Source organism: Oncorhynchus kisutch, linkage group LG12 (genome assembly GCF_002021735.2).
Source record: "Oncorhynchus kisutch isolate 150728-3 linkage group LG12, Okis_V2, whole genome shotgun sequence".
NCBI classification, from domain to species: domain Eukaryota; kingdom Metazoa; phylum Chordata; class Actinopteri; order Salmoniformes; family Salmonidae; genus Oncorhynchus; species Oncorhynchus kisutch.
Genome location: NC_034185.2, coordinates 27,240,277 through 27,255,862, shown reverse-complemented (window position 1 = coordinate 27,255,862; position 15,586 = coordinate 27,240,277). Strand labels below are relative to the sequence as shown.

The following is a 15,586-nucleotide window of genomic DNA, read 5'->3' as shown; positions in this document are numbered from 1 at the left end:
ACACAATCAAATTTCGAAATTTCTCCTTGTCTATTCTACTATTCTGTCAACAGTATGCTGAGACCCCGAACAAGGGGGATTGATCCTGGGGCCTACAAAAGGGGGTCCGCCAATAGCCCAACCCTGGTCTAGCTACTGTATTTTCTGTCTGCTGTCGCCATCTAGAGGTGAAAGTGATTAACATGTTTTCACTAGTGACTCGTTACTTAGTAACTTATGACTCAGCAACATTCTTTTACGCTTGAGTCTGACTTGGAAAGTTGGCTATACTGACGCCGGTTGGTGCCACTGGTGGGTTTGGCCATGCTGATTAGGGTATGGGTGGGGGAAACAGACAGATGACAGCAGTGCCGGGTGGGGTGTTAACAGATCCACGCCAGATCAGCTTTCTGCTATGGAATCCAAAACAAAACTCCATGTAAATGTGGGTGTGATTATCATCAAATGAATATGGGTGTTTCTCTGTCCTCTGGAATATCATCCAACTGTAGACAGAATTTGTAGACAGCCTGGTCTGTAGACAGCCCGGTCAATTAATGCCCTATGTAATCACTAGTGTGGAAGACTACAAGTGTACATGTGTACCGAGAGTAGTTAAATGTTGGATTGAATAGTTACAGGAGGCTTAGTTTGATGAGGAGCATTTGTCTTCGGGAAAATGTAGGCACAACTATATCATTCATTCAGCACTGCAGCATCCACACTCAGACACACCCACAAACTGACACAGTGAATGGAGATGGTAAATAGTTGTGTTAAAAACAACTTTGTTTTCATTGTGTAACTCTCTAGCAAGTATGTTTAGGCAACTAACTACTGTAATCAACATACCCTAACACATACACCCCATGTGGGTATTAGACAGTCTCATTCATACCAGCTGGGTAGCTTTAACCAGTTCAGCCTGACTGAAGAGGCCCTTATTGCCAAGCCTGGACCAAAGCCTGGAAAATGTAATCTTATGTAGACTGGAATCTCATTATTCATTGAATTCATCTAACACTTAATAGCATAAATCATACCATGACTTGCTGGTCCTAAACCTTCCTTTACTCTCAACATATCTCCTCCAAAGTAATGGATGCTATGGTGTAGGATTACATAAGCATAGGTAGGACACTTATTCCTTGACGAAGAAGCCAGTCTGTTCCTGTTGGCTGAAAAGTACACGTCAGCACTCAATTTGTAGGTTACTCGTACGCTATACGGCAGATATGCCACGTTCAAATGCTAATGGTAATTATGAAATTCAGAAATCTCCGACTTGCTAATAGGTTGTACTTATACACGTGCCGCGTTTAACCAGTTAGAAAGTCGGATATATTTGAGTTTTCTAGTTCCCGACTATCACTTGAACGCTGCAATAGTTCTAAAACACCCTTACTTCCTGATAGCGGTTTACTGACACATGAAACTCTGTTGGTAAGTCGACTCAACTACTGTAAATGAACTTCCTGAATGGAAACAAAGCTAATATGTCTGACAATACATTATTTCATTATCTTGTTACTTTTCTCAGGTGATACCACCGAACGCTAAACTTCTAAACTGCAATAGCAACAGATTATATCAACCGAACTGACAGATATTTGTGGCAGCAAAAGGAGTCATCATCAGTAGACTTTTATATATTTTTTCGCGTGCCAGTTTGCAACGTTCTGCGGAAACCGCTGCCTCTTGGCTCTGGGTTCCATCGAAAGTTACAATGTTGCAACTGCAAGTAGGATGAAACACACGATGTGGACGCTTTCAATAGTCAGGTGATTCAAGTCATTGTTATTGTATTCAAAGTTAGCCTTTACCGTTACGAAAATGAGGTTACGATTCTTTAAAAAGAACCTGCTCATTCTCATGGGTGTTTCTTTAATTATTGCCACTGTCATGATCATAACACGTGTATTAATTTATGATGAAGTCACGGGTGTTGTCGCTCAGGAAAACATGTTGTCTGGTGACATGGCGAAGTTTCAGTATGGTTCTGTTCCTTTATTGATGAAGTCTGTTTACAATGCCAATTATCACCAATACGTTCAGAATGCGGACACGTATCCTGGGGAGCCTAAACTGGTCCTGGTTATTCAGGTTCACAACAGACCAGACTACCTCAAAATACTTATCAAGTCATTGGAAAATGCAGCTGAGGTCCACAACTTTTTGCTGATTTTCAGCCATGACTATTTTTCAGAGGAAAACAATGACATAGTGCAAGGGATAACTTTCTGCAAGGTTGTACAAATATACTTCCCCTACAGCAAACAGCTCTATCCCAGTGAGTTTCCTGGGCAGGATCCACGGGACTGTCCACGAGACATATCCAAGGATGATGCTTTAAAAACAGGATGCCTCAACGCTGAGCATCCAGATTCGTATGGCCACTATAGGGAAGCCTCCATCACACAGACCAAACACCACTGGTGGTGGAAACTTCACTTTGTGTGGGAGCGAGTGCAGGCTCTTCATGGTTACAGTGGCTTTGCAGTTTTCCTCGAGGAGGACAACTACATCTTGCCCGACCTCTACCACCTTTACAACGAGATGGTTGGATACAGGAAGAGCAGCTGCCCTGACTGTGACATGCTGGCGCTAGGCAACCACAACGGCCTGGCAGAGTTTGATAAGCTCAGCAACAAGGTGCAGACTGCCGGGTGGATGTCTACCAAGCACAACATTGGCATGGGCATTTCCAGAGAGGTGTACTACAAGCTGATGGGTTGCAATGATGAATTCTGCACCTATGATGACTACAACTGGGACTGGACCCTCCAGCACCTGTCAGGGACTTGCATCTCCAAGCCACTCAAAGTGCTGGTGGCCCAGGGATCCAGGGTTCTCCATACTGGGAACTGTGGGCTGCACCAGAACAAGGAGGCCTGTCTGCCTGAGCTGGCCCTACAGAAAGCACAGGAGTCTCTTAAGCTTGCCAAAGTCTCCCTCTTCCCTCAGTCCCTGGCCCTAACAAACACAGAGTCAATGGAGCACAAGGCTCACATGAAAAACGGCGGGTGGGGTGATATCCGTGACCATGTTCTTTGTAATAACTATGCTAAACGTCTATGAACTAAGGGTTTCTCACTTTCATCTTTTTGATGTACTGAGGATTGAGGAAATAAGTGCCATTCATACATTGAGTTCCAAAGACCGCAGTGTGTTTTAATTGTGGTTTTTAATGAGGTCTTCCAAGGGTTAGTGAACATTTGATTAGGAATGTTTTGGTGTGTATGCAGCAGTGTGATTTATAGCTTGGTTGTTATTACCGAAAGTACCATGATTGCCAAATATATTTCTTTATTTTTTTTAACAGATTATGCAAGCCTATTCTTATGGACTGTAACATCATTTGCTTTATATTTTCTAAAAATGAAGACCACATTTTTGTTGATGTAAAATGACTGTGTTAGACTTCATGAAAATAACAATGTTTCAACGCCAGCAGCTAATTATTATGGTACACATAAATTGCTTCATATTGAAAATAAAACTAAATCAGAGTAATACATTCTTGGTTTCGACTACATGTTAGATCATTGCCATATGTGTACATCCTTCAGAACAAATAAGAGAGTTGATCCATTTTCCCATTTAATGTGGTGACGCTTATCCAACTTCAGGATCTCTTACCCATTCACACAAAATCTAGAATCTAATATTTTTCCTTAAATTTGTATGTGGTGCATACGGTATAAATAGAAAAATAACAGCAACAGTCATTGTTCGGTATATAATGAACAAACCTATAGGTTCTATTGTACAATAAAAGTGACAATCTTGAAATGACTGGTTTATTGACAAATATATTAAACTATGTTCACTTTGTATCTGACAATTGGTTTTACTTGTACAATACTTACTGTACAAAGCCTACAGTATGTAATTTGTTTGACAAATGTGTGAGTACAATAAAACATGTTTTACATGGGAACAACAGGAATTTACTGATATTGGTGTGTTTTTTTTATTGTGATGGTTAGGATTTCTTATCATGACCTTACAATGATCACCGACCTATTCTTGTTAGAGCAAAAGAGTCGGATGGGTCCACACTCAAATGTTGCATAAAGCTTACTTAATAAAAAAAACATATGTGTTTGAACCAACCAAACTTCTGGCAGAGCGCAATCCCCTTTTGATTACAATGGCTTGTGAAAGTATTCACCCGCCTTGGCATTTTTCCTGTTGTTGCCTTACAAACTGAAATTAAAATACAACCCACCCCCCCCCCCATTTGATTTACACAACATGCCACTTTGAAGATGCAAAATATATATTTTTTTGTGAAACAAACAAGAAATAAGACCAAACAGAACTTGAGCGTGCATAACTATTCACCCCCCAAAGTCAATACATTGTAGAGCCACCTTTTTCCGCTGCAAGTCTCTTAGGGTATGTCTCTATAAGCTTGGTACATCTAGCCACTGGGATTTTTGCCCATTCTTCAAGGCAAAACTGCTCCAGCTCCTTCTAGTTGGATGGGTTCCGCTGGTGTACAGAGATCTTTAAGTCATACCACAGATTATCAATTGGATTGAGGTCTGTGCTTTGACTAGGCCATTCCAAGACCATTTAAATGTTTCCCCTTAAACCACTCGAGTGTTGTTTTAGCAGTATGCTGGAAGGTGGACCTCTGTCCCAGTCTCAAATCTCTGGAGGAATGAAACAGGTTTCCTTCAAGAATTTCCCTGTATTCCTTCAATTCTGACCAGTTTCCCAGCCGATGGGAAAAACATCCCCACAGCATGATGCTGCCACCAGCATGCTTCACTGTGGGGATGGTGTTCTCGGGATGATGAGAGGTGTTGGGTTTGCGCCAGACATGGCGTTTTCCTCTATGGCCAAAAAGCAACATTTTAGTCTCATCTGACCAGAGTACCTTCTTCCATATGTTTGGGGAGTCTCCCACATGTCTTTTGGAGAACACCACATTTTTTTCTTTAAGCAATAGCTTTTTTTCTGGTCACTCTTCCGTTAAGCCAAGCTCTGGAGTGTATGGCTTAAAGTGGTCCTATGGACAGATAGTCCAATCTCTGCTGTGGAGCTTTGCAGCTCCTTCAGGGTTATCTTTGGTCTCTTTGTTGCCTCTGGTTTATGCCCTCCTTGCTTGGTCAGTGAGTTTTGGTGGGCGGCCCTCTCTTGGCAGGTTTGTTGTGGTTCCATATTCTTTCCATTTTTTTAATAATAGATTTAATGGTGCTCCATGGGATGTTCAAAGTTTAGGATATTGTTTTATAACCCAACCTTGATCTGTACCTCTCCACAACTTTGTCCCTGACCTGTTTGGGGAGCTCCTTGGTCTTCATGCTGCCGCTTGCTTGGTGGTGTCCCTTGCTTAGTGGTGTTGCAGACTCCGGGGCCTTTCAGAACAGGTGTATATATACTGAGATCATGTGACAGATCATGTGACACTTAGATTGCACACAGGTTAACATACTTAACATACTGCTTGACTAGTTGGGCCCAAGCTTGCTGTACAACATTAAAACCTATTCAGTCTGTCTACAAACAGGCTCTCAAAGTGCTTGATAGGAAGCCCAATAGCCATCATCATTGTCACATCCTTAGAAAGCATGAGCTCTTGAGTTGGGAAAATCTTGTGCAATACAACGACGCATGTCTTGTATTCAAGATCCTCAATGGCCTGGCTCCCCCTCCACTCAATATTTTTGTTAAACAGAAAACCCAGACATATGGCAGCAGATCCACAAGGTCTGCCATGAGAGGTGACTGTATAGTTCCCCTAAGGAAAAGCACCTTTAGTAAATCTGCATTCTCTGTGAGAGCTTCCCATGTCTGGAATACACTGCCATCAGACACACAACTGCACCACATATCACACTTTCACAAAATGCTTGAAGACATGGCTAAAGGTCAATCAGATTTGTGAACATGGTCCCTAGCTGTGTGTTGCCACTCTCCATGTTGTCTGTTGTCTGTAGCTTGTGAGGTGTGGAAACACTTTGTTGCTTTTATGAATTTTGTCTTGCTGCTTTTTGTCCTATGTTGCTCTGTCTGTATGCTATGTCTTGCTTGTCCTATGTTGCTATGTCTTGCTTGTTCTATGTTGCTATTGTCTATATTGTAATTGTTTTTAATAACCTGTCCAGGGACTGCGGTTGAAAATTAGCCGGTTGGCTAAAACCGGCACTTTTACTGAAATGTTGATTAATGTGCACTGTCCCTGTAAAAATAAAAATAAACTCAAACAGGTGGACTTTATTTAACTAATTATGTGACTTCTGAAGGTAATTGTTTGCAACAGATCTCATTTGGGGCGGCAGGGTAGCCTACTGGTTAGAGCTTTGGGCTAGTAATTGAAAGGTTGCAAGTTCAAATCCCCAAGCTGACAAGGCACAAATCTGTCATTCTACCCCTGAACAAGGCAGTTCCTAGGTTGTCATTGAAAATAATAATTTGTTCTTAATTTGTTCTTTAACCTTAATAAAGGTTCAATCGAATTTAGGGGCTTCATAGCAAAGGGGGTGAATACATATGCACGCACCACTTTATTATTTTTTTGAAATAAGTAATTTTTTAAATTTCACTTCACCAATTTAGACTATTTTTGTGTATGTCCATTACATGAAATCCAAATAAAAATATATTTCAATTACAGTTTGTAATGCAACAAAATAGGAAAAATGCCAAGGGAGATGAATACATTTGCAAGGCACTGTAGCTTTTTTAACTTTCAGCAAATATTTCCATGGGCTTCCACGATCTTCCTCTATTGGCAAACATTATTTTCACATAATTTGCCTAAAAGGGAAATATTTGTATTTCCCTCTCCTATGCCTGTGAATTTGACAATGTACTTGTGTTTTTGAAAACCAGATGACATCATTGCATCTGTCTTTAAATAGAGGTGGAAATGTAACCTGCAGTGCTCTGACGAGTTTCTCTTCAGTGGTGGAAATGTGTAGGATGGAGTTACTTTTTCTTATTTAAAAAAGGATGTAGGATGGAGTTACTTTTTCTTATTTAAAAAAAAAAAAATCGGTGCCTCGTAGAGATGCCCCTTTCTGCTTCTTATATCATGTGTAGTTTAAGATTGCATATGCAATATATTATATGAATGCTGAATGCAAATTAATGCAAAATGTTACTCACCCACTTTTTTATTATAAAGCACAATATTTCTGAGATTTTTCATTTTACCACGGTTTCTTGTTGGGTGGCTGATCCACATTCCTTTTGGGAAATTGCTTTATGAAATTATGTTCAGACAAAAAGCTTGTAGGCTACTATGGTTCTGTTATACGCATTATAGCTGTCTATTTGCTTTCTCATCTCATCCTTTAATGTTTAACAATATGGGGAAATAAAAGATGGCATTGTCAATCAGTGATACCATTCTTCAGAATGCATGGTTTGTAAATGGGCTTGGTTTGAATAACATGTCTCGATGTGAGCAAATTACTTTATGCCCAAAACTCTCCCATATTTGGTGCAGCCTATAGTTTTAACTGGTTTATGATCATTTTTAACATTTTAATTTCGATTGATTAACATTACAGCTAGAGCAGAAAAACGGATCCTAGACCTGTCGCAAAAAGCAACGTATGGTCACATGACTCAATACGTTCTTTCCACTGGTCAAGAACCATTCTGTGCCTTTATTTCCGGAAGTGCATCTTCAGATTGTAAGAGTTCCCAGATCCAAGGTTCGTAAACATCGCTTCCACAATATTGTACAAACTAGCTTAATGATCCATCATGAAAAATATCTGAATTTTGTGGCTTTAGATTTTCGATATTTTTAGTCCATTAGGCAAACAACAAGCTAGATGCCAATTTGTTTACATTAGCAAGCTAGCTAGCTAACGTTAGTTGGAGTTGCTGTTGTCACATTTGGATAGAGGTTACGTAACAAATCACTTATTAATATTCATGTGTATTTATTTTTTGGTAACATTATCTAGTAACATTATACGAACAATGTGGTGTGTAATGTGTTTACAATAGCTACGTCGTCTTGCAATATGCTAACCCGACTAGCCTGTATGGAAACTAATGTTAGCTAGCTAACGTTACCTACGCTTAGCTATTGTAGCTAGCTAACTATTTGTGTGTCATCAAGGCACAGTCAGCAGTTAAGATACGTTTACTGTCATAAGTATTTTATTTGTAGCTAATCAGGCCGTTATATGTCCAATTTATTTATGTATTAAATAGTTAATTCATGTCCCTGTGCCTCATCTAGCAGACATCCAGCTTTTACAATCCAAGCCACAGAATGACTCATTGGTTCCACCGAAACCCATTGAAAGCAACTGCACCTGTCTCCTTCAACTTCTATGGAGTTGCTGGAAGCCCATCAGCAAACAAGATATGCAAGTATGTAGACTTGGCAATTGATATCCATTCTTAGTATGGCAATTGAAAAAAAGTTTGCTTACATGTATATTTTCCTGATCAGTGACTTGAGAACAACAAGGGCAAGACTCTTGGAGATGTTCACAGATACCACCTGCAATCCCGAAATCATGAAAAATGCCACCGATGCTTATTTCTCACTCTTACAAGGTGAATTTGCTGTTTTGTTTGTGCCTTTTTCTCCTCTCTTTAGCCGGGCTCACTGTTTTGTTGTGTTTTTGTGACGTCTTTTAGCTACACTCAGCTCAACATGCTTAACTATTTTCCTTTTGTTGTTATTAACAATTAGTTGGCTCTCTTTTGATTGACATGACACAGGATTCATTGCATCTCTGGATGGCACCACACAAGAGAACAAGCTTCGGTTCATGCAGAACTTCAAGTGGACTGACACTTTGCAAGGAAACACCCCAGGGTAAAGGCTTCTAGCCCATAGGTGGTTTCACAGAGGTGGTTGGTTACCTCCATCAGCCCCACAGTCAGGTCTCCAGTCAACACATACATTTTTAGTTACAATAGACTTGTCTTGCATTTCCTGCTGACCCTGTTTTATAAATGTGACGAGTGGCTCGATTCGGTCTTATGAAGCAAAATGTGAAATGTTTTTTACATTGGTTTAAAATTAAAGACTTAGAGCTAGACAATGGTATATCAAACTCCACAGTTGAGTAACAATGTGAATGTAATTCTGCTTTGAAAGTTGGCTCTTAAATGTTTTGGTACACCTACTTGTTAGCAATGTATGTCATTCTTCAATAACACAAACTCCAAGCAAATCAGAGGGAGGAAAATAGGTTTATTCAAAGAGGACAAATCATACGGGGCGGTAGATTGTCATTCTCCCCTGTCCTCACTGGTTCTCTCCAGTGATTCTCTCTCCAGAGCAAAGGGACAGCATGTCATTTTATAACCCATCCCTAGCCTGTGGTTGACCAATTAGAATTCCTTCCTTTAAAGCTAGCCAATGGCCAAATAACAAGTATCCTATTTCAGAAGATGTCTCTGAACCATTGATCAATAATTCCCTATTACAGAAAAAACACTATTTCCCTTAATCGTTATTACTCTATTGACTTCTCGTCCTTTTGACCTCTCGTCCTCTTGACCTCTCGTCCTCTGTCTCTTCATTCTGTATTTATCTTTGACATATTCTTACATACTGGAGAGCTCTTGTCTACACCCATTCTGCATTTTTCACACCTTAAGTTAGCCAGTTAAAATAATGATCATATAGGTGACAGCGTCTTAACTTTAGCTAATTTGTATTAATTATTACAGGAAAATAAACTCACAAGATCATTATTTACAAGTCAATTTAGAGAATTTTTTGGCCTAACGTTATATCCTCCTTTGACTTTGGTGCAGGTCATGTTGTTTTTCAAATTAAGGTCTCTGGTAAACACACACTATATAAAATAAAATTAGTGTATTTGTCACATGCATAGGATACAGAAGGTGTACACGGTACAGTGGAATGGTTACTTGCATAGTGGAGTCTTTTAGACATCTAGCTAGCTAAACAATGAACCATATCAAATCAAATTGATTTTATTGGTCACATACACATGGTTAGCAGATGTTAATGCGAGTGTAGCGAAATGCTTGTGCTTCTAGTTCCAACCGTGCAGTAATATCTAAAAGTAATACATTTCCTGGGGTAACAGTGTAAGAAATAATACATTAAAAAAACTAAATACTTCATAGTTTCCTAAGAACACAAAGCAAGGCGGCCATCTCTGTCGGCGCCAGATGTACTTGAACCATAATCCCAACTCCTAATGTAACTACCCTGCATGAAAAGCTGTGTTAGAAAGGATTACCTACACATACCAAGCAGCTCATGTTATAGACAGAAGCGTGGTACATGTCAGCATGTCCAGCCCAGCCATTATCTCAGCCAATCATGGCTAGCGGGAAGGTTCCTGTTTTTTTCCCGGTGGCTAAACCAACTAGGCTTGTAATTTAACATTTGTATTCATATTTACAGATGGCATACAAGTTTGTTATTAAGACATGAAAGTTCACATGTTCCAGAAGGCATTTCTGGCAAACGTTGTTTGCATTCAAATGCCTCTCCTGTGAAGTGACACACATGTGTTATTACATCATTACTCAGGTTCAACATTTGCATAGTTCTCTCACTGCAAACAGATGTCTCTGTTCATTATAGAAATACAGTCTCTCTCCAATATTGTTATTAATATCCTGTCCTATTGCCTCTTTACAGTGCCCAACAAGATGCTATTTTTGAACTGATCTCCATGGCCTACAATGTTGCAATTTGGCACACCAAGTTTGCCTCAAGACTTGCAGGAAAGGAAAAGTAAGTGTTTATTTTCTGCTTTTACTAATTTATCTTACAATGCATCTGATTTATGCAAATTAGGTCATTTATGACTTTGATGTCAATTCACACTCATTCTATTTACATATCGATATTTTAAACGGTACACATTGACATTGTAATTTTCTTCCCTTTTCAGTGTAACAGAGGTAGATGCAAAAGATGTCCACAGGAGCCTGAAATTTGCTGCTGGGATTTTCAAACACCTCAAGGTGATAAGCTCATATCTCATTATTATTATTATTATTATAATAATACATTTTATTTTAAGCACTTTTCAAGACACCCAAAGTCACTTTACATAGAGATAATCAGCAAGTTAAAAAGTACACTCTGATAAACCTAACATATGGTTCCTATATTGCCCACTTTACATTAACCTCAACACATGGTGAATAAATTACAGTATCATCAACCTGGACACAGGTCACTGGTTGTTGGTGCATGGTTGTGTTTAGCAGCAGACTCATTCTCCTCTCTGGTCTCTCCTCTGTAGGAGGTCCACATCCCCCGCCTCATCACCCCAGCAGAGAAGGGCCGGGACCTGGAACCCAGAGTCATTGACACCTACATTGTCCAGTGCCAAGCAGAGGCACAGGAAGGTAGCTTCACTGGACCCAGTCAACTGTTCTGCATAATGACTAGGGTTGGGAGCTGAAAATGTGACTTGGTCAGGAAAACTTCTCTGGCCTTAGGGCAAACTCATGTTCCCATGTTTTAGTCAATTCAAATTTTATTTGTCACATACACATGGTTAGCAGATGTTAATGCGAGTGTAGTGAAATGCTTGTGCTTCTAGTTCCGACCATGCAGTAATATCTAACAAGTAATCTAACCTAACAATTAGTGTGTATGTGAGAGAGGGAGAATAGCCTACTTATAAAAGTGTTTGCAATGAATATGATATTAGCAATTATTTACCCATTTTTTTCTGTTTGCAGTGACGATTGCCAGAGCGATTGAGCTCAAGCATAACGCCACTCTCATTGCAGCCTTGGCCTTCGAGACTGCAAACTTCTACCAGAAAGCTGGTAAGTATTTAGGTCTGTCCTGTCACTTCATTACAAAAATGCAACAAAGTCAAGATCTTAAATTGTGTTGGAATGTCTGGATCTAACCATTGTTGGTCCTCCTGATCATTCAAATGAATGTTATCCTCTCTGTCTTCCCAGACGGCACACTGAACACCCTGGAGCCAGAGTGCAGCAGTAAGTGGAGGAAGTACCTCCAGCTGAAACAGCACTTCTACATGTCCTATGTAAGTCATTGAGCAGTTCTAGACAGTTGAGAGAAAGTCTTCGTTTTTGTTTTTTGGTATCCAATTGGTAATTACAGTCTTCCCTCATCGCTGCAACTCCTGTACGGACTCGGGAGAGGCGAAGGTAGACAGCCGTGCGTCCTTCAAAACCCAACCAAGCCGCACTCCTTCTTGACACAATGCTCAATTAACCCGGAAGCCAGCCGCACCAATGTGTCGGAGGAAACACCATACACCTGGCGACTGTGTCAGCGTGCACTGCGCCCAGCCTGCCACAGGAGTCGCTAGTGCGCAATGGGACAAGGACATCCCTGCCAGCCAAACCCTCCCGAACCCAGATGACGCTTGGCCAATTGTGCAATGTCCATGGGTCTCCCGGTCGTGGCCGGCTGCGACAGAGCCTGGACTTGAACCAGGAATCTCTAATGGCACAGCTAGCACTGCCTTAGATCACTGCGTCACTCGGGAGGTAAAATGTGTTTCTAATGATGCTTATGCCCTTCATTTGTCACTTTTTCAGGCATACTGCTACCACGGACAGACTCTCCTCTCTAGTGACAAGTGTGGGGAGTCAATAAGATCTCTCCAAGAGGCAGAAAAATGTTGGTATTTCTGTTCTAGAGATGATACATCATGTTTTGCCTTTTTGAAGCACTTAACAGGTGTCTCTTCATCTTCAGAAGTGTAAATATTTACAGGTCTTGCTTACTGTGTTAAGGCTACTCCAGAGCTGAGACTCTGTGCAAAGAGTACCGTCAGACCAAAGGGCCGGGTAGCACGGCCAAGCCCTCTGAGCAGCTCTTCTTCACCAAGCTGGGTGGCTTGATCAAAAATACCCTGCAGAAGTGCGAGAGAGAAAACGGATTCATGTGAGTCAACACACACACACCTCCCGAAGAACATTGATTTGTTTAGAGTAAATAACATTAAGCAATTGTAGCATTTATACACAAATGTTTCATTTCTCCAGATACTTCCACAAGGTCCCAGCCGAGGCGCCCCAGCTGGAGCTGAAGGCCAGCTATGGCCTTGCTGAGCCAATCTCCTTTGAGTTCCCAGTGCTCAGCGAGCAATGCACCCCTGAAGTCTACGCCACCTTTGACCTCACCAAGGGGGCCAAAGACGAGAAGGTAATGCTGCTCAGCCATTTGGCACTGAAACATAACTTGATTACTATAGTTTTTGTGCTCTGATTTTGTTTTGAAGTTATGTCTTCACATATTTTGTCTTGTTACTGATAATAATCATATAAAGACACTGATAGAGTTTTGTTCATTTGCTTGTCTGGGACAAAAGGTTTCACATTTTTCCCCCTCACTATTTTGATTGCAGGCCAAACCAAAACGGGAAGAAGAGGTTATTAAGCCAATGAAGGAACCAGATTTGAAGCCTCAGAAAGATACAGGCTGCATCATCTCTTAAACAACAGGAAGACTACTCCCATACTGTACACAGGCTTAAATTCCACCTAACACAGATATGGAGTCCCATTTCCTTTCCATGAAAAGTAAACCATAGGAAAAGTCCTTGTTGTTTCTTTGATTTGTGGTAAAATGTTTTACATTATGCTGATATGCAGTGCTACCAAGCCAGACTATTCAGTCATTGAGTATAAAATGGCCTCTGAGAAAAGGTTATTGGTGATGGGGGGGATAACATAATAGATATGGGAGTAGAAATGTTAATCAACAAGGAACAAAAGAAAAGCATGGATTTATTCATGCATTGGCTTGTTTTACATGTAGTGTTTTATGGTCAGTGATTTACGGTAGCATCTGTTGTACTTCATTTTATACGTAGCTGTTTTCACATTTTTTGGGACAAAATATTATTGGGTCAGACTTACAGCTGAATTGTTCTCTCACTAGTGCTGTTGGGGATTTTGTTAAAAGCCCCTGTCATATTGGATCTTTATTTATTACTCATTTAAGAAACTGACAAATCGTATAGTAAGAACTTAACACTCCATGATGAATATCTAATCATTTGAGCAAATCATATGTTTTCATTTATTTTATTTTTCTGTCTCTGCGATTCTCTAATTTAATCTGTTTTCTTAACTGAAAGGACACTCCTGTACATACAGAGAGTATTCATACTCTCTCAAGACTCTCCATTGCTGGGTAGGGCCTGTATTTATTATAGTAACCATTGTGAAATATTCCCCTCTTTTTATTAGAGATTTGAGGACAAGGCGGTGCTTGTCTTAGGTCATAATAACCATAGCAAGGCCAACTGTTCAGCAGGAACATGGAACAACATCTGGGAAGCAGTCAGGAGAGCGCAATGTGCTGAATGTTGCAGATAAAAATGTAATTTATAAAGCTGATATGAGCATGCCTGTTCTACTCAAAATATTTCTCTGAACATTCCATAACATTGTACCCTGCGGATCTTCCTGTGATCTCATTTTTTTTTTTTAATAACCCAGACTAGTGGCCATGGTTGCTGTTAAGTCTGATTGATGAGCGCAGGAACAATAGAATAATGGTTAATGAAATTCAAATATGATGTCAATCAACCTGCTCAAACCATTTCAGTGAAGGGAATAATGTTGTACTTTGGCACATGGTTTTACACTATGTACGGAAATCTATCAAATTCATTTACTCAGTTTTATTTTCTGTAAATGACTGATATACTCCATATGTATGCATTACTATAGCTTTCAGAGTACTGATTCGCCATCATTTCCTAACAGCTTTTTAGAACTAATGACAACTAGCCTCTACTAAGGTAGTACAATAGGGGGACAAGTAACCACTAGTATAGTATACTAATTTGCCAATCAAGGAAGACAATTTGGCATTCTTTCTGTGCAACCTCAGAGCCCATTTGAATGGCTTTACATTTGAAATCTTATTAGTCACACCGATGTCAGACCTCAGTGTAGATGTACTGTATCCAGCTCTAAATTAGAATGAAAATAACACAGACTATATATTATCTTTACAAGACCTTTTTATTCTTGGAACAATGGATTTTCACATTCAAGGACCAATTGTATTTATTTTAATGAACACATGTCATTTGCTGTATCATAATGTATACACCAGTCTAACATTACTCTTCTTCGAATGGTGTCCTTCATTGAAAATGTGTTTCAAATGGAAATAAAAACATCAAGAAACCTGAATTACTATTTTATGTTAAGTTCAAACATTACATTTCCTGGTGTGTGTTGTAGTTAGGGTTGCAAAATTTCAGGAACTTTCAAAATCCCTGGTTTTCCTGAAATCCCAGCCTTAGATAGACATCACATCATTGTATGTCCTATTATGGTGTATGTGAGGGCATGGGCAGTGCCATTGAGGCCATCTCCATTTGAAGTAGTCAAGTTTGTTCTACTTTTATGGGTTAGCAAACAAACTGCCACCTGTAGTGTTGCTTGAACAGGTATAAAGACAAGGTTGTTGATTTACTGCCACCTATATTGAATGTTTGCTCAAGAGTACAATTCATTGGTTGATCACTCCTCGTGTGATCCTTCCTTAAACCATAGGAAGTCCCACCCAGTTGACTACCTCAAAATGGTGAAAGTCCTCAATGGCTCTGCCCATGCAAAAACAATGGCTTTTGGGCACTAGCATCCTCTTTCTATGTCTATGGTTAGTATC

General features: G+C 40.0%; 2 protein-coding genes across 3 annotated transcripts; both read left to right on the top strand.

The window, feature by feature from the left end:
* The first annotated feature begins 1,326 nt into the window (after positions 1–1,326).
* Positions 1,327–3,928, top strand: LOC109900801 (alpha-1,6-mannosyl-glycoprotein 2-beta-N-acetylglucosaminyltransferase-like). Its single transcript, XM_020496630.2, has 2 exons — positions 1,327–1,422; positions 1,520–3,928. The coding sequence occupies exon 2, from the start codon at positions 1,813–1,815 to the stop codon at positions 3,055–3,057; it is 1,245 nt and encodes a 414-aa protein (XP_020352219.1). The 5' UTR covers positions 1,327–1,422; positions 1,520–1,812; the 3' UTR covers positions 3,058–3,928.
* A 3,619-nt stretch (positions 3,929–7,547) lies between these two features.
* LOC109900802 (BRO1 domain-containing protein BROX) lies at positions 7,548–15,105 on the top strand. Of its 2 annotated transcripts, none has more exons than XM_020496631.2 (13): positions 7,548–7,655; positions 8,195–8,328; positions 8,411–8,517; positions 8,686–8,782; positions 10,595–10,690; positions 10,851–10,923; positions 11,208–11,313; positions 11,653–11,742; positions 11,884–11,969; positions 12,490–12,571; positions 12,688–12,838; positions 12,940–13,099; positions 13,302–15,105. In XM_020496631.2, the coding sequence occupies exons 2-13, from the start codon at positions 8,228–8,230 to the stop codon at positions 13,389–13,391; spliced, it is 1,239 nt and encodes a 412-aa protein (XP_020352220.1). In that variant the 5' UTR covers positions 7,548–7,655; positions 8,195–8,227; the 3' UTR covers positions 13,392–15,105. The 2 variants fall into 2 exon arrangements, with proteins under 2 accessions (XP_020352220.1, XP_020352221.1); XM_020496632.2 differs by having other exon boundaries at positions 7,573–7,655; positions 8,198–8,328.
* The last annotated feature ends 481 nt before the right edge of the window (positions 15,106–15,586 follow it).